The sequence below is a fragment of the Leptodactylus fuscus genome, chromosome 10 (assembly GCF_031893055.1).
Source record: "Leptodactylus fuscus isolate aLepFus1 chromosome 10, aLepFus1.hap2, whole genome shotgun sequence".
NCBI lineage: Eukaryota > Metazoa > Chordata > Amphibia > Anura > Leptodactylidae > Leptodactylus > Leptodactylus fuscus.
The window spans coordinates 23767388-23781130 of NC_134274.1; the positions used below are offsets into that span (position 1 = coordinate 23767388).

Consider the following 13743-nt stretch of genomic DNA (forward strand, 5'->3'; position numbering starts at 1 on the left):
TCCTAAACCATAAGGAAGTCTGTAATAAAAATCCTGGAGTATGAAGAACATGTAACAAAGCTGGGACACAAATCATCACTGAAGGGATCGTCTATAGAAAAGAAAAAGAATCAAAATGTGAAAAAAAAAATTATATTGACAACCCTTGAAAAACTGAAACCTAAGACTTGTGCATTTCATGTATTGTCTCCGTATCACTTCTAGCAGGAGATTAGTGAGGACCTTTCACGTCCTCGAGCACATACGGTTTTATATACCGCTAGATAGCTTACAGTTGGCTGAATTCTATGTCTATGGACTATACAGTCATGAGGGGAGGGCGTTCCTCACTGCTCAGCGTCATGGCTGGGCGATAAGGAACGTCCCCTCTGACAGTACAGCGCTATGGACGAGTACTGTCAGGAGGGGCGCTCCTCACAGCCCGGCTAGACTGTCAAGAACGCCCTTCTGACAGTGGAGATATCGGTAACTGCACCAAAACCTCTTGCCCTGGGGAAATTGTAGCATTATAAGCTGCTTTATACAAAAAATAATAAATTAATATAAAACCTAAGATAAATTTGATATTTTTACAAATACACTTAGTAGTTAGTGCCGTCCTGCCATGCTTAGGAAAATTACAGAAGACAATGATCTCGATGGATTTCATTCTTATCATTTTTTCCTTTCACATAAAGCAGACCAGAGTCATTCATTTTCTCATCAGGCCGACTTAGCATGATATTTATACCCCGACACACAATGACACCCCGCCAGGCCATGAGCTTAGAATATTCCATTAATATTATATTAATACATCTGCTGAATAGGAAGGCGAAATGTCATATTGCACCTGCTAATCTAAGCACAGCGGGGCCAGCCGAGGCGACTAATGGTTGCCTCGCTGTATCTTCAGTTTTAATGAGTTTACTTCCTCCTTCCTGGCCCGCTGTGAAGTCCAAAGCTCTTTCTTTGTGTGACCACAGTATAAAGTGGTTAAATGTCATCTTCCGAAACCTGTCACTTTTCCCATTTCATTTTATGCCTGTTTGTCTGCCGGCGCCTTCACTGGTGACGCAAGTGGAATGATCTCCATTGAACCTGACTGTAAGATCATTTCTGGGCAAATTAAAGAAATAACCAAATCCTTGACTAATCCTCTTCTATGACTGTGTTAAAAGTTGTCCAATGTCCCTAACCAATATTAGGCCTGTAAAGTATATTAGATAGGGGGCCGAACTCTTTATCCCCCAGAATTGGAAATCAAGATCATGGGGACCTGCAAGGATACCCAAGTGACCCCTATGAATGGAGAAGCATATACCAGGCCAGTGGGACTCTTTATGATCACAGTTTCGTAAGTCGTCCAAGTGGTCAGCAATCGAACACTTTTTTTCCTACCGATTGTAGCACAGTTGGATTTTTATCTCTAGCCCCCACCGTTCCTGAGCAATCAGTGCTGTTCGTTTTAGTGCCCAATACCCTAACCACAGTCTCTAATGTCAAGGTGGTTACATCAGGCAGAATCAGACAAGGGGGCGTGACTCTGAGATCTTACACTATCAGCCTCTGGTTGGAGATTTGAGTCACACCCACTTGCCCGTTCCTGCATGACACCACCCACTTGACATTAAACAGTCTGGTTACCATATCAGGCACCACAAAAAACCGCACTAAGGAACGGTGGGGGTTAAAAGAATTCACTACTCTGGAATCGGCATCTATTAAAAGATGAAAAGAATTGGAGCTGGTGGAGGTCTTCTTTGAATCCCTGTTCTTGGCCTGAAACTAATACCAATGTACCATCACTCTCCATAGACTACAGCTTGTGGTTCCCAATATTTACATCTATGACACTTGTCCTTACCAGGAATTGGGATATAGGACCCTACATTATTTCTTATGATGGGAGTCACAATGGTTGGACTCTTTCCTAACCAACCTTTGTGACTTGTTTAATGATATGAAACAGCCTCATGATTTTACCAAAACCAAGTTGGATCATCATAGGGTTCTCTATTTATCCAAATCAAGTTCATTGTAACTACTGGGGTATCAGGTATTGGGGCACTAAAATGTATTCTCCATGAGCCTGTCCCACTGACTGTGATGGCATATCCATGCGGTACATTCAACAAGACCTTGGTTTACCAGTCTGTTGAGCAATCGCCAGTGTTCAGTCTCAGTATCCCAATTTCCAAGATGACGCAACTGGTATCACCAAACCAGGCAGACGTTTCATAGAACAATAGCAACTCTTGTTGTGGTTTGATATGACCTGTAGACATACGACTTGATACATAAGACTTTCCTATATTGCATGATACACCAGGAAGGCAATTTTGGGTGCAAATTGTGCCCCAAAGTCTATAACGCTGCTTCAGTACAGTTACCCTCTTAGAACCTAGAATTCTGGATTGAATATTATAAGAATGAACCCAAGATTTTGGTGCCTTATTATACAGCCATGAGTCCATGACCAAGTCAGTCTCTTGTTGTGCATGCCCACAGGCCCTAGTATGCAGGGTATACTCACACTAGACTTAGGATGGGGTTGAGTTTCATGGGAGATCTGTTACAATATCCTTTTACAACTGCCTTGCAACCGGTAGTATATAATAAGACATGCTAAATATGTCACTAACCATTTACTCGCCTCTGACCCAACTTTACAAAGGTGCTTTAATAATCTACAAGCCTAAAATAGCGATGTGCAAAGAGTTACACTCATGGCTAGCCGGATACGTTCATTTTAGTAACTAGTTCTATGACCTTTATGTACAGAAACTCAGTCACTTTACTGGTAGTGTTTTTTTGCTTTTTTGCAACGTGGGGACTTAGGCTAAGACTAGCTCTGCCCCATGCGACACAACAACATGTGCCATCGATGTAAAAAAATCACCATAAGGCTATGACCCCACGGGACAATTCGTAGTGCATTCCTTTTATAGCCATTCTTGACTTTAGCTCAAAAAATACGCAGCAAAATCTGCAACAAAAAAGATCTGCGTCTCCATAACGTGGGGCCTTAGCCTTAGAGAACAAGAGGACCCTACAACGTTTATGTCGGCCAGCATTGATAACACACACATGCCGTAGTAAAGTTCAATAGCTGCTCATAAACAGGTGCAGGACTTACCCTGATCTGACAAACCAGCGAAGAACCAGAAGGGGGCGCTATAAAGCAAAACCATTGATAATGATATCCTCTGTAACTATTACAGCAAAGCCTGTGCAGGTTACATGAGTCTTCTGACATTGTTGACCCAGGTTTTCTGCAAAGTAAAGGCAAAGGTTTTGCGGATCCAACGTGAAAGAGATCTTGCGGTGCAGGAGATAATTAAGTTTATGGCGTACATAACTGATAAACGGATCCTGCCGCCTAAAACCTGAACGTTCCCGGTTATTCATCTCAGGTCCAGTCCAGATTGATTGTAGATAAAGAGACATATTGGCTTTGATACTTTAGTCTTTTATTCCTGTGATCATATTATCTATTTAATATTTAACAGGATTGGGTCATACCATTCAGTGCCCGGTTTTTGACCGTTTCCCATATAGTAGTTCACTTCCAAGTTGCAAAGTTTACTACAGTCTGAATTCTGTCATTGAAGGGCTCGTCCACTCCATCGCAGATGTGAATGTAACCTGTCATGGACAACACTTTTTCAGGCTAAGACCCCACGCAGTGGGCAACTGAAAAAGAGCACTGCGCAAAAAATCATGATGGCAACGCATTGCAATTTTTCCTGCAGCGCTAGTCCAGACCTTATAGGAGCGAGGTTACCCTGACTGCTACAGGACAGCTATAAAATTCTTGCATGCAAGCAAAGGTCATTAGACATGTGGAGTCTGACGTCTTGGTGCTCGTGTGACCAAAACTTAGACTATGTTTAATATGTAGCTTTCATATCTGCATACATGTAATGTATAGGCTATTCCTCAACTATAGGTCTGCTACAAAGCATCTACATTGGACTAATCTTCAGTACAGAGGATAGGGCAGGATATTCCATCACATCACAGGTCCGGCTTATTCAGATGACTGTGTGTTACAGGAGTGGATCTATCATAAGAAAGCACAATTTCAGAATTTATAGTCCTCAGAAAGCCACATTTGGTTCTATATATGATCATTGCATCCCCGCCCCTGGAGAAACAATGAAGAACTGCAGACATTGTTCTTTTTGCATTGACACTCTGACATGATGCCTTTAGGCAGTGGTGTAACTAGGAATGGCGGGGCCCCGTGGCGAACTTCTGACATGCCCCCCCCCCCAACCGACAACGACGTCGAAGACCTCGACCAGCCCCCTCCTCCGCACTCTATTATGTCCCATAGCGGCCCCTGCACACAGTATTATCCCCCTTAGTGGCCCCTGCACACAGTATTATGTCCCATAGGGGCCCCTGCACACAGTATTATGTCCCTTAGTGGCCCCTGCACACAGTATTATGTCCCTTAGTGGCCCCTGCACACAGTATTATGTCCCTTAGTGGCCCCTGCATACAGTATTATCCCCCATAGTGGCCCCTGCACACAGTATTATTCCCCATAGTGGCCCCTGCACACAGTATTATGTCCCTTAGTGGCCCCTGCACACAGTATTATGTCCCTTAGTGGCCCCTGCATACAGTATTATCCCCCATAGTGGCCCCTGCACACAGTATTATTCCCCATAGTGGCCCCTGCACACAGTATTATGTCCCATAGGGGCCCCTGCACACAGTATTATGTCCCTTAGTGGCCCCTGCACACAGTATTTTGTCCCTTACTGGCCCCTGCACACAGTATTATGCCCCATAGTGGACACCCATAAACAATTATTATACTCTGGGGTCTCTTCAGACCAAGATCTCAGTTCTACCTGTATTATTTCACTTATTTATATGCAGCTGCTCCCAATCCGGACTGTATGTTCAACAGGTTATATCTCTAGAAATACTATAAGTAGAATGGCGATCTTGGTGTCATATGAAAGATAGGAATCTCGTCTTTCATTCAACACCAGAAAAGTCCTACATTTTATAATGCCCGAGATATATCTGTTTGAAATGACCCTCCCTTATCTTCTTCATATCACATAAGCCTGTACATCATACACAATGAGAAGCAGGGGACAGCACTCAATAGAGAGGCAGGGAACGGATAAGAAATCCACCATTGGAGGCCGCGATGTTAACACACCCGACAATCAGACAATGAAGATCTAATATGTATGGCCATCTAAAACCAGAAGAGGAGACTACACAGAGATAAGGTATAATGCAAAGATTTGCACCTGTTCTGCATCTCCACCCTGTTCCTGGTTTGGCTTACACTTATGCAAAACACTGACATGTGAATAAGACCTTATTCTGTAAGAAATGTGAACATTTTTTTTTAATGAACATTTTCTATTTTTAATTTTACTGTCCGGAGAACTCCCATAAGCACTATAATACCTTACGCAGTTATATGGCCATATAGTGCATTAGCAAGAAGAGGCTGAGCAAACAGTGTGTACAGGGTCCTCTGCCATGCAGGAAGGTTATTAGTGCCCTCTGGTGGCAGAATTCTGTAAAACCGCTACAGAGAAAGTTCTTCGTCTGGAAGCCTTTTCTTATTCACAAATGTTTTGCAAAAATAACACAATTGGCCGGCAGATGTAAGCCACCGATCCTGTCCTGTACGTTGTAAGGTGCGGTCCGTCCATGGATTGAACTTGTTTTTCTGACATGATCAAATTGAGAGCTGGGAAATTTGAAGTCCAAGTGAACCCCTTGAGCTCTTTGTCATGTTCCTCAAGCCATTGGGCCAGCTACACTTGGGGAGATCAGCCTTAGACTAGGGGTACATGGCGATTTGGACCAAACATCACTGGGTCACCTCCTTCATTCATGTTACTGAATAGAGCCGCATGTTACCCCCGAGAGTCCTTACCTGTCTCCAAATCGAACATTGCTCGACGTTTTTGCAAGTTGCAGTCAAGGAACCATCGGGGTCACAAGGCGACTGCATCCACTTACATGACTGAAGGACTGTCAAGGCAATCCGCCAATCTTTTGGTCACAGCCAAAATCACCATGTAGTCCTAGGACTATTGTCGCACCCTGTCCATATGACTGATCAGTAGTCCGGCGGCGGAGCAGTGAATTACACCAGAGATGACTAGGATACCGAGAACCTGAGTCTTCAGACAGAGTGCAGACTGGAAAACGTGGCAATATACACATCATATTTTCCAGCCCATGAATGCCCATCTGCAGCTCACCGTACTGACAATATTTGCAATATGACACGGTGCATAATCCTGGTGAAAGAAGTGACAGCCGTCAGGGGGCACTGCTGCCATGAAGGGGGTCATGCAATCTGTGCAATGTTTAGGATGGTGGAACATGTCACAGTAACATAGACATGAATGCCAGGACCAGGGTTCTCTCTCTAGAAAGGACAATATACTTAGGATGTTTCCAGTTCTTTTCCTGTGACTGTTTATTGGCCTCAGCGGTCAAGGACGGTGCAGGACTTCCCCCAGCAAAGGCCGAGGAGCGGCGGACCCGTCAGAACTGGGGACAGGTGAGTATGATGGGTCTAGGGGCCCACTATCCCCCTTGGGTCAAGAATCTGGGGAGTCAGCTGCTCCTCATCGGTCAGTCCACGTTCGTTCACCACATACCATTATGCACCATCATCTGGCACAGATTTTGCCACTTCTATGGTATAACTAATGATGACTGTAGTGGGTTTGTTGGCCCCGCTCACACCCCATCTAAGGGCGCATTCACACAGTGCAAATCTGCACACAGAAGCAAAGTTTTTGGTTCAGTGTTTCACAGTGAAAATGGATATTTCCTACTGATGTCCTATCTATGGGATAGATGACCAGTTATCTGATTTTTGGGGTTCTTACACCTGGGCCCCTCACAGATCAGCTATTCTGTCTGCCTTAGGTCCTCGTGCACTGTATAGAAATGGCTCTGGGAAATCGCAACGCTATTCCTATTACTTGAATAGATTACCTGTGTCTACTGCACCAACTTCTGTGACCTGGAGGATGCAAAAAAACAGCTGATCTGCTTGGGATCTAGGAGCCTGACCCCACAGATTTTGGGATCTAGGAGCCTGACCCCACAGATTTTGAGATCTAGGAGCCTGACCCCACAGATTTTGGGATCTAGGAGCCTGACCCCACAGATTTTGAGATCTAGGAGCCTGACCTCACAGATTTTGGGATCTAGGAGCCTGACCCCACAGATTTTGAGATCTAGGAGCCTGACCTCACAGATTTTGGGATCTAGGAGCCTGACCTCACAGATTTTGGGATCCAGGAGCCTGACCTCACAGATTTTGGGATCTACGAACCTGACCCCACGGATTTTGGGATCTAGGAGCCTGACCCCACATATTTTGGGATCTAGGAGCCTGACCCCACAGATTTTGGGATCTAGGATCCTTACCCTACAGATTTTGGGATCTAGGAGCCTGACCTCACTGATTTTGGGATCTAGGATACTGACCCTACAGATTTTGGGATCTAGGAGCCTGACCTCACAGATTTTGGGATCTAGTAGCCTGACCTCACAGATTTTGGGATCTAGGATACTGACCTTACAGATTTTGGGATCTAGGATACTGACCCTACAGATTTTGGGATCTAGGAGCCTGACCTCACAGATTTTGGGATCTAGGAGCCTGACCTCACAGATTTTGGGATCTAGGATACTGACCCTACATATTTTGGGATCTAGGAGTGGGATCTAGGAGCCTGACCCCACAGATCACATACAGATGACCTGTCCTGTTATTGGTGAAAAATCCATTTGGGTCCCTTTAAGAAGCATCAGCATAAACTACCTGCAGCTTTGAGACAGTTTTTCTTGCATCCAAGCACATAGTCAGAAACGCATGAGACTAGTGCGGTACCGCGGAGTTATACACATACGAGCGATCTGCAGACTACAGAGCCGTTCACAGCACGCGGGACACGCCCCCCACCCCATAACCACGCCCACACCATCCAATGAGATCCTGTAAAATCTCCCCGCCCCCTTACCTGTCAATAATACCCGCCTCTCATTGGTAACCTCGCCGCCTGATTGGTCGGCCAGTATGTCGTTCACAATACACTAGTTCACCTCGGGACGCGCTTGCTGCCTCCTGTCAGAACCCGGACGGGTGTCGGACTAGGCAGGGGGTTTGCCGCCGGTCCGGGAATGAAGGCGATAGTAGCCTGGATGTAAGCCCCTCTTCCCCGCTCTCTCTCCCCCCCTCCTCCTCCCTCCCTCCCGGACCAAAGATGGCGGGCGGCTCCATCACACTGCCCACTGTCAACATGGCGGCGCGCAGTCACGGCCGGGTCCTATGTCTGGTGATGATGATGTTGCTGGCGCTGAGCAGTTGCCTGGCCGCAGAAGAGGAGGACGCTGAGACTGTTATTATCGGGCTGCGGCTGGAGGACACCGATGATGTCTCCTTCATGGACGGCGGGGCGCTGCGGGTGAGCGAGAGGACCCGGGTGAAGCTGCGGGTGTACGGGCAAAACATCAACAACGAGACCTGGTCCAAGATCGCCTTCACCGAGCACCCGCCGCCCTGGCTGACCGGAGGAGGGCCGGAGCCCGGCAGCGGCCAGGAGGGCTTCTACCCCTGCGGGATCCGCACGTCTGACATCCTGATCCAGCAGCGCATAGAGCTGAGCCGCAGCAGCTCCGGCATCGTGGAGATCGAGATCAAGCCCCTGAGGAAGACCGAGAAGAGCAAAGGCTATTACCTGTGCACGTCCGTGTCCAGCCCCCCGCCCAGCCCCGGAGCCCACCAGCCCTGGACTGAGACCACCTGGGTCTACCATGTAGGAGACGACACCAGGGTCATTGTGGTGGAGGAGAAGAAGTTTCTCTTACCCTTCTGGCTTCAGGTCATCTTCATTGCCCTCCTGCTCTGCCTGTCCGGCATGTTCAGCGGCCTCAACTTGGGGCTCATGGCCCTGGACCCCATGGAGCTACGGATAGTCCAGAACTGTGGCACCGACAAAGAGAAGAACTACGCCAAGAGGATCGAGCCAGTGCGCCGGCAGGGCAACTACCTGCTGTGCTCCCTGTTGTTGGGCAATGTGTTGGTCAACACCACCCTGACCATCCTGTTGGACGATATTGCCGGTTCGGGGCTGGTGGCCGTAGTGGTCTCCACCATTGGCATAGTTATCTTTGGTGAGATAGTGCCCCAGGCCATCTGTTCTAGGCATGGCTTGGCAGTGGGAGCCAACACCATCTTCTTGACCAAGTTCTTCATGATGATGACCTTCCCGGCGTCTTACCCGGTCAGCAAGTTATTGGACTGTGTCCTAGGACAGGAGATAGGGACGGTCTATAACAGGGAGAAGTTGTTGGAGATGTTGAGGGTGACTGACCCTTATAATGATCTGGTCAAAGAGGAGCTTAATATTATCCAGGGGGCTTTGGAGCTCAGGACCAAAACGGTAGAAGATGTTATGACCCCATTAAGAGATTGCTTTATGATGGCTGGAGATGCCATCCTGGACTTCAACACCATGTCCGAGATCATGGAAAGCGGATATACCCGCATCCCGGTCTACGAAGGGGAAAGGTCCAACATTGTGGACCTCCTCTTTGTCAAAGACTTGGCCTTTGTGGACCCCGATGACTGCACGCCTTTAAAGACTATCACCAAGTTCTATAATCACCCTCTACACTTTGTCTTCAATGACACCAAGCTAGATGCCATGCTGGAAGAATTCAAAAAAGGTGGGCACATTGCCATTGGCAGCTCCTAGTATGGTGGGAGAGATAAGTAGATGATAGATAACACCTGTCTCATCTTTTGCATCCTGAATTACTTAGTACTTCTCCGAACATCTAGGCGCTCGTATACATTGATCTATTTAGGTTATGTTAAGCAAACTTATTCTGCAGATAGTTCATAGAACTAACCTCAGTAAGGTACGAGGTAAGGCGTCTTACCAGGCAGTATCCACATGCATTGGTATGAGGGTCCTGCTTGCAAGTTGCATGACCAATGGTGACCACACGTAATGTTATTAATAGCTCTTAAGCAAATCTGATTGTGATTCATTGAAATACTGAAATTGTCCAAGGTGCAACTTTTTGATTGATGTTGACTTTTAGGTCAAAGCCTCCAGGAGAACTTGCTGTTGGACAGGTTATACATACCGCTCATGGTTCCCCTGTAAATAACTCGATAATCAGATCAAGGAAAGTCAATTTAGAGCTAGGTGCCTATTAAATAAAGCTAGATCGATCTGCCAAGCCCCGTGTTGGGTTAGTAAGCGCTCAACCCCCTTGAGTAGAAAATGAGTAAGTTCTCATTGACTTCTCAGCAGGAACTGTTCAGCGCTGTCCAGCACCTCTTATGATAAAGATCCTTCCCCAGCCTAACTGGATTCTTGCTTCACATAAGTCTTTTGTGATCTATAGGTAGCCTCTGATACAGCGTAACCTCTCCAGAAGACCAGTTCTTGGAGAAGACCACCCCTTTATCCAGACCAGGTTTCCAGTTCCACCATGTATTATTTACTCATGTCCTATTTTTTGGGGAAGACCACCATTATCCAGACCAGGTTTCCCACTCTACCATATATTATGTACATGTGGCATCTTCTTTGAGACCAGGATTCCCATTTCCTCATAGATTATGTACTCATGCCATCTTCTTTGAGAAGACCACCCCCTTATCCAGACCAGCTCTATATCGTTCCATCCCCTATTATGTTCACATGCCATCATCCTTGGGAAGACCACTCATTTATCCAGACCAGGATTCCCTTTCCACTATAGATTGTGTTCTCATGCCATCTTCTTTGAGGAGACCACCTCCTTCTCCATACTGCCATGTTTCACGTCCATATGCCATCTTCTTTAAGGCCAGGCTTCCCATTCTAGCATATACTATTTCAGAAGACCACCCCACTTCTGAATCCACTGTTGAGTGGTCAGCTCATTGAGTTTTCACTTGTATATTGCTGCTCGCTTCCTTCACTCATATTCCCAGGAATTATAATGGCAGCATTAAAGGGTTACCTTGGTTTATTTGAGTTTTCGATCGAGTTTTATTAATTACACCTTCTAGTGTGTTGGAAGGTTTTCTTACAAGTTTTAAGCCACTACTAGAATGATTTATGCTTTTTGACCTCGCTCACCCTGCTCTGTTGGTATGGTGCAGGTGTTCTTAAAGGGACGCTAAAGTTAAAGCCTACAGTTTATCATTCACATCACCATTGCTTTATTCAGATGTCTCCAGGACAGGGGGGTTGAACCCCAATTTTAGTTATAGTGGGGGTCCTAGCAATCATACATTGAGTTCCTATCCTATGGATAGGTGATACATTTTTGTTATGGATAACTCCTTTCCAAGGAATAGGCACCAAGCGTATGATCAGGTGGGGGTTTGACTATGGAGACCCCCCCCACTTGAGAATGAGTATCCTGTTCCTCTATGCATGAATGAACTGATGCTTATCTGTTCTACTTCATTCATCTCTGAGACTGAAGATAAGACTAGCACTGTTCCTTGGTTCTTAGAGATGAATGGAACACAATGGACATGCATGTCTATCCCTCCGTTCATGAACAGGACTCTAGTCTCGAGATTGATGTGAGCCAGCAGTCAGACCCCCAACAGTCAGACACGTATCCCCTATTCTTTGATAAGTGTCTGTACTAGGAGAACCCCTTTAACTATTAACCCTTATAGTCAGTTATGTCTATGGCAAGCTTTAAGGGGTTGTCCATTTACAGAAAGCTCTCCTATATACAGGATAGGGTTTATCTTGCTGAACGGTGGGGTTTTCACCAATCGCGCGAGCTGTACCCCAGTTTGAAATGGAGCGACTGGTCGGGGATCCCTATTCCACGCTGGGGTGCAAAGAACCCCTGTTCTCATAAGAGTGCCTCTTACTCCCCAACTTGCTGCCAGTAGACCGCCCCTATAATGTATCCAAACCCTATTAGAAACCTATGAGATATAGTAATGACCATCGGGCAGATAGTTTTCAGCACCAGTTGTCATGGAATGGCTGATAACAGGGAACAATTACTGGAATTCATTCATACAACAGAAAAAAGGCATTTTTTGCCCCTTAAAAGCCAATTTTAACTAAATACTTCAGACTTTGGGAGACTTCAGTGATCTAAGAAAGTTCGTATGAGTCTTGGTGCAATTCTTAAGATGTGAACATATAGTGATATAGAATACGTTCCTCCGACTACGATCTAGCCTTTGTAGCTGCGACTAGGCTTGCTGACATGGAAAGTGCCGGACATTGGCAACGAAATCCACAATAGTCAGCCGATAGTAGTGAGAGCGGCGAACATGGCGCTCGCATTTCTATGGTCTGTGAACCACGGACAAGACTTTCTCACACGGCCCTGTCTGCAGAGATGAAACGCTGGTTATAATAGGCGAGCAATTGTAGGGGATATGAAATTTCAGACGTTTTTAGTAAATTTAATCCCCTTGAGTTTACAAAAGGTTTGCAGTTAAAAATCACAGACCATTTCCAATTCAGTTGAAGAATTCTCCATTACAGAAAAGTTGGAGTCTTCAAGTTAGAAAAAAAAAAAAATTTAATCTCTTTTTGGGAAAGTTGGTGTTTTATATTAATGGTGCTGGTGCCCTTCAGGGCTTTAGAAAAGCTGGGTGATGATTATATATATATATATATATATATATATATATATATATATATATATATATTAGGATAATATATTCCTATCAATATACATTGGATCTGCAGAAACAGGATGGCTGTGGCATTATGCATTATGATGCAAACATTAAGCAGTCTACATACTTTTCTTGCCAATTTAATCTTCCATTTGGTGCTTGACAGGTAAAGAGACAAGGACGTAATAAATCTTTACAAGTCGGAATATTAATGAATTCATTCCAACATCAGCAGTTTATAAGACGACTTCTACTAAGTACTCGTGTGGTCATTGTCTTTATTTCCCTTACACTATTCTTACAGCATTGGAATAATCTGAATGCTAAAAGTAAAGCACTTGGAATAAGAATTAAAGGGATGCCACCAAAGCGAGTCGTGACCTATCCACACGATGGGTCTCTGCGATCAGGACCCCCACCAATCCAGAGAACCCCTTCTCATGTGTCACTCCATGTCCTATGGGACTGCCAGAGATAGTGAAGTGTGATAGTTATATAGAGGATGAATTTAGTGTATACAGCTTGGACTGGCGTTCATATATGGGTGAGAAATGGTCTCATTCTCCGGATTAGGGGGGCTAGGGGAGGCACGTGCACCATGGATCCATTCATCTAAAGCATTCAGGGTCTTTTGACTACTGGAAGTCCCATTGGTTTTACCACTCTTAAGCAGACATTTAGGCACTATCCTGCGGGTTGGGGATAAGTTTCATTGATGGGGAACCCTCCCTCTCTTTAAGGGGATGCAAGACATTAATAGGTGGCACCGTCCAAATACAACTTCTCATCTGTGACATAACTTATAAAGTGTCTAATTGTCTATCCCCAATTAACTAGACCACACGCCAACCAACAGGGAGCTCCATCCTATGATGTCTCACAATTTCGGGATTCTTGAGCAGGCTCCATGACTTACATATTGGGGTTAAGTGCACCGGGTCATTCATTATAAGCTTTTTTTTTAACCCCTGTTGGGAAGTCCCCGTTTCTCTGCCATACATTTCCTTGCCGCGATACGGTAATGTCTTTCGGCTACTGTGCAGCTACTACGTATTTCTTGTTAATCTATAACATTGTTACAC

At 45.5% G+C, this 13743-nt stretch overlaps 1 protein-coding gene across 1 annotated transcript in view; it reads left to right on the forward strand.

Moving 5' to 3' along the window:
* The first annotated feature begins 8033 nt into the window (after window positions 1-8033).
* The window catches only part of CNNM2 (cyclin and CBS domain divalent metal cation transport mediator 2), a 64349-nt gene continuing 58639 nt past the window's right edge, over window positions 8034-13743 (forward strand). Inside the window, exon 1 of the mRNA XM_075257587.1 lies at window positions 8034-9723. Coding sequence (XP_075113688.1) covers window positions 8259-9723 — 1465 coding nt within the window. The 5' untranslated portion in view covers window positions 8034-8258. The remainder of the gene's footprint in view (window positions 9724-13743) is intronic.